General features: G+C 31.8%; 1 protein-coding gene across 1 annotated transcript in view; it reads right to left on the bottom strand.

Moving 5' to 3' along the window:
• PLK4 (polo-like kinase 4) overlaps window positions 1-5,271 on the bottom strand; it is a 17,998-nt gene that overhangs the window by 2,888 nt on the left and 9,839 nt on the right. The window contains exons 8-14 of the mRNA XM_008583745.1: window positions 4,413-4,517; window positions 3,391-3,493; window positions 2,674-2,823; window positions 1,909-2,042; window positions 1,722-1,813; window positions 1,437-1,581; window positions 353-493 (exon numbers count right to left, since the gene is read on the bottom strand). Of these exons, the coding sequence (XP_008581967.1) occupies window positions 353-493; window positions 1,437-1,581; window positions 1,722-1,813; window positions 1,909-2,042; window positions 2,674-2,823; window positions 3,391-3,493; window positions 4,413-4,517 (870 nt within the window). The remainder of the gene's footprint in view (window positions 1-352; window positions 494-1,436; window positions 1,582-1,721; window positions 1,814-1,908; window positions 2,043-2,673; window positions 2,824-3,390; window positions 3,494-4,412; window positions 4,518-5,271) is intronic.

Genomic DNA, 5,271 nt, shown 5'->3' with positions numbered 1-5,271 from the left:
GTTGCCCCCACACCTCGCTCAGCCAGTGAGCGGGAACTGGTCTGTATGTGGGATCCGAACCTTTGGCGGGAGCACCACTGCGCTCCCAAGTGCGGGCCGGCCCATAACCTTGACTTTAAAACAAATGGCAAAAATAGGCTGCCCAGGCCCTAGCAGGCAATCTTAACAATATCTACAGTTTTCCAACTATATACAAATAAAAAATGTTAAAATTTTTAATGATTTAACCAGTGTAAAAGTATCAAAACTTCCTTGCAAAGAAAAATCATTAAAATAATTTGTATTCTTTGGTAATTGTCTAAACCAAAAGAAATTCATACTGAGAAAATTCACTTTCCTAGAAACTCCTCACCTGTGTAGCCCAACCAACATTTTTCACAAAAACAGATTTCAAAAGTTGTGCTGATTTAGGAAGACAATCTTTTAGATTACTAGAAGAGATATTTGTTCCAGAAGCTGTACTTGTAAGGCCAAGTCCTTCATTTGTAACCATCTAAAAACAGAAAAGGAAAGGAAGATATTCCTCAGCATTTTTATAAACCAACTTCTGCAAAAGTAGATTTTCATTAGCTTGAAGCAATTTTTTAAAAGCAATTTTTAACAACTATACTTTTTTGAAGTTGTTACAACAAGCAAACGGAAAGGACATTCTTGGGGGGGAGGGGAGAGAGGGAGGAGGGCGGGAGGTGTCGGTGATGGGTCATAATAATCATATACATTGTATATTGACAAAATAAAAATTTAAAAAAATAAAAAAATAAAAAAAATAAAAACAAAACTTTTAAATTTAAAATACAGCCACATTATTGAAAATTAGATAAATGCAGAAAAGAAGAAAATAAATCACACAATTGCTGTTTTCATTTTGGTAGATTTTTTTCTTTTTTTCCCAAGGCATATTTTTTCATAGCTGGAATCACTATATTTATATGTGTGTGTGTGTGTGTGTGTGTTTTCTACATCACTATATAGTCTTCATTAGCATAATAGTTCATTAAGTAAATGTTTAGTAAATTTACTGAACCATGAGCTTATTATGGATATTTAGGCAGTTAATGATATTTTACTAGTAAAAATAAAGCAAGTATATATGTTAGTATATTTAGCTTTTTCCCAGACAGGTCAGGTTAGGCCTCACTGAGGTAACATTTAAACAGAGACTTGAAGATGAGAATTAGTCTTATGAAGTTAAGTGGCTGGGGAAAAAGGTACCAGGTCAAGTGAATAGCATATGAAAAGGCTCTTTGACTTGTTCAAAGAACTGAAAGAAGGCCTTTGAGGCTCAAGCACAGAGTATGGGATAAAGTAGCTCGGGAAGAGGCTGGAAAAGTAGGTAGGTGAGAGTAAAGCCACAATAAGGGATTTTAATTTTGTATGAAGGGCATCATGCAATCACTGAAGGGTTTAAAGTACATAAGTAACATATATTCACTTACAGAAGGATTAAGTATTGGTGTCTGTGTCAGAGAAGCAGCACTGTTCACAGTCATTCTATTCAAAGATGGTCTATCTTTCATTGGGTAGTTTGGATCCACAGAAGGAGGTGATAAGGCCTTAGGTGAACTAATGCTACCGGGTTTTCTGAAGAAGAAAGAAATGTCCAAGTATATTCCCTTAAAGATTCCGATTTACAGAAAACTAAAGAATGTTTATAATGTAAATGTTTTTAAAAACATATCTTATACATTTTAGCCATATGTTTAAAATTTTCAAACATTTACCTTCCTACAATTATTGGGAAAAATGAAGCACTTCTACTTTTCTTTTCCTCTTCTGAAATTATGGATTCCAGTGCTAAACAAATATGATGACCCTATTTCAAAAGAAGAGTGCTTTCCATCATTATTTCACCTATGTCATTTGTAATCATTGTTAATTGTTATGAAAAACCTAAAAGTAGGTATGTACCTCGTTAGCATGGTCCATATAAATTTTTATGTCCTCTTTCAAGCTACTAACTTCACTTTCACCACTTAAAGTGTAAGATTTCCCAGTCTTTTCAATCACCTGAATTACATCTTCTGTTTTGTGTATTTTTGCTCCTAAAAATAAGCAGACAACTATTCTTTTAGCACTTCTTTAAATATTCCTAGATTTATATTTATTGTCATACCAGTACATAATGGCTCTTAGATCAAGGTGTCATTTATATTCATTTACTGACCATTAATAAAATGAGATTCTCAAAGCAGCCAATAAATATACACCATCCATTTTTCTTTTCAGCATGAATCTGGTTTAATTCTGATGCTTTTATGATATTTTAAAAAATCACTGCTTTCATACAAAAACATAACTGAAGGGCAGCTAAAATTACATGTGTAGGGTGTGATATATATCCCTTAAAAAGAAGGGAGTTTTACAGATTACAAAAGTAAATCATTTTTATACAGTAGATTTGGAATATAAGATTCTCTGGTTCAACCCTATCCTTTTTACTACATTTAGAATTCTTATAATTTGGAATATGTCCATTTGAGTTTCTAATAAGGAACAGAATATTGTTTATTTCATGTAATATTTAGTAGGGAAAGAGACATGTAGTACACTGTACTGTAATTTATATGTAAGGTTATATATATATATCTTAGAAACTTGCTGTGTTGAATAAAATATACACACACAACTACTACAAACAAAAGTAAAAAATTATCACTTCTAAATGGTACTTACCATCATAAAACCAAACCTCGAAATCAGCACAGGGAGAATTCTCCATCAAAATGCATTTAGCGTATCTTGTAAAATAAGTGATTTTGGGAGATTTAGATCTTACAAGCTGTACAAACCTGGAAGCATACTGATATTTTCGCCAATACTTTTCTAAGGGGGAAAAGAAAAAATTACCTAGTATTAGGGAAGAAAGTGTTGACTTAACATATAGTTTTATCTATCTGTTTTGATTTGTAATAAGGTTAGATAGGTCTTCTTGTTTCTTCACCTCAATGAAGTCTTACTATTCCCCAATCCATAATATTCTGAAGCTGAACTGTGAGTCAAATTGGGTTAACCGCAATTATAAACAATCATTTATGTAGTACAGCAGTGATTTCAAAGGTCAAAAACCAGATATTTCATGTTGAATTATTTTTAACATGATTCTAGCCAAATAAGTAACTAAACAACTACACAAATTATATTTGCAATATATGACTAATATTCCAGAGTTAGTTTTTACTTAAATATGTAGAACAAAAACCATAACACAAAATATGAGTAATAAACATTAGATTAATGAAGTACACCAAATCTCACCAGATACAAAGGCCAAGAACATGACCTATAACCTGACTGAAGCCAAAATATTCACAATCTATCACATCCATGTATAGAGAGTTTACGTATACATAAATCTAACACCTAAATTTATCCCCTGGTAAGTTTACATACCTGGTAAACTGTCAAAGCTATACCTACTGATGCTGTCAGTAGGTGAGGGTGGTCTATCAGCAAGAGGAAAATCTCTTCCATCCTTTGGATAATAAACAGTGATCTGACGAAAAATTTTTAAGAATTCTAATTACATGTCATTAAGTTAGAGCACTACATTTTGTTACTAAAAAGTATAAAAAGTTCAAATGTAGTATTAAACATTATTTTATAGAAAAATGTTAAATATTCTCTAAAAGTATTTTTTTTCTGCTTTTTAAACTTAAGCCAAAAGTTTGGGTTTTGTTACTAATTATAATTATTTTTTAAACCACACTAATTTATTTAANGGGAGCGCCGCCGCGCTCCCAAGCGGTGCACTGTAGCAGTGCACCACCGGGCTGGCCCTAAGTTTATATTTATTGGGGACTAAAAAATATGTTCTCAAGAACTGCATTCTCAAGAAAAACATCATATAGGGCCGGCCCAGTGGCACACTACTACAGTGCGCCGCTTGGGAGCGCAGTGGCGCTCCCACCAAGGGTTCGGATCCTACATACAGACCGGTTCCNAAGCTATACCTACTGATGCTGTCAGTAGGTGAGGGTGGTCTATCAGCAAGAGGAAAATCTCTTCCATCCTTTGGATAATAAACAGTGATCTGACGAAAAATTTTTAAGAATTCTAATTACATGTCATTAAGTTAGAGCACTACATTTTGTTACTAAAAAGTATAAAAAGTTCAAATGTAGTATTAAACATTATTTTATAGAAAAATGTTAAATATTCTCTAAAAGTATTTTTTTTCTGCTTTTTAAACTTAAGCCAAAAGTTTGGGTTTTGTTACTAATTATAATTATTTTTTAAACCACACTAATTTATTTAAATATGTTTAGTATGCTATTTCAGTTTTGAATTCCAGAGATACTATCATATCAGGAAAACTTATTTTTTAAAAATGTAGATATTATTGTAGAAGGAAAGAATGCTAAATGCTTAAGTGATGATTTAAGTTGCAAGATAATAAAGAAACTCCACATTACCATATTTCCGTCACTAGATATTTGAAGAACTTCTTTCACATATTCTTGAGATGTATACTCTTTTAGAAGCTCCACACACACCTCCTCTGAATCAAGTATGCTCACCTAAAAAAAAACCCTCAAAATCAATAATAATTCTCTCGTTTACTAACAACAGTTCTGACATATATAATACTTAAGAGAGGAGTACTTAACCATGTCAGACACCAATATTAAAGTCAAAATCAAATAGCTGCTTCACTACAATGGTCTAGACCAGAGGTATATTTGAGCACAATTGTGAACCATAAGGCACCAAGGTAAGAATGTATAATGAAGTGTGAAATAATAACCAGTGAGCAGAAGGAAAGCAGAAGGTAGGGTGGAGAATAAGGACTTTGAAAAGACAATAGTAAGCCACACAAAAGCAAGACTGGGTGAAACTGGAAACAAGGAACAAACAGGAAGAAGATGAAATTAAAAAAAAAAAATCATTCCTAATTCACATAAATTTTTAAACTCTAGACTTAAATGTGCATACTGTTTCTTTAATTTCAGATGTTAGAACAATAAAAGTTATAACCTTTTAGATTTGAGACTGGATTAATCGTAAAAACAATAAAAACAAAAGCAAAAGGATAATTCTAAAAATTAATTCACTGATTGGAATTGTGAATAATATTTAACACAGTATATAGCCATCATTATTTTTAAGTGTTTTTCATTTAAATCTATTTTATTTAAACCAATAATTTAAAATTCAAAACTTATCAGTACCTATTCACCAATCTTAAGAAGCTAGAGGGAAGCAAGACCTATTTTTTATAAACACCCATTATCTTCTCTTTAAATAAGTTTATATTTATTTATTTATTTATTT

This window comes from Galeopterus variegatus, unplaced genomic scaffold (genome assembly GCF_000696425.1).
Source record: "Galeopterus variegatus unplaced genomic scaffold, G_variegatus-3.0.2 Scaffold3022, whole genome shotgun sequence".
NCBI lineage: Eukaryota > Metazoa > Chordata > Mammalia > Dermoptera > Cynocephalidae > Galeopterus > Galeopterus variegatus.
The sequence above is the reverse complement of the archived record's forward strand: the minus strand, read 5'-3'. Positions and strand labels throughout refer to the sequence as shown.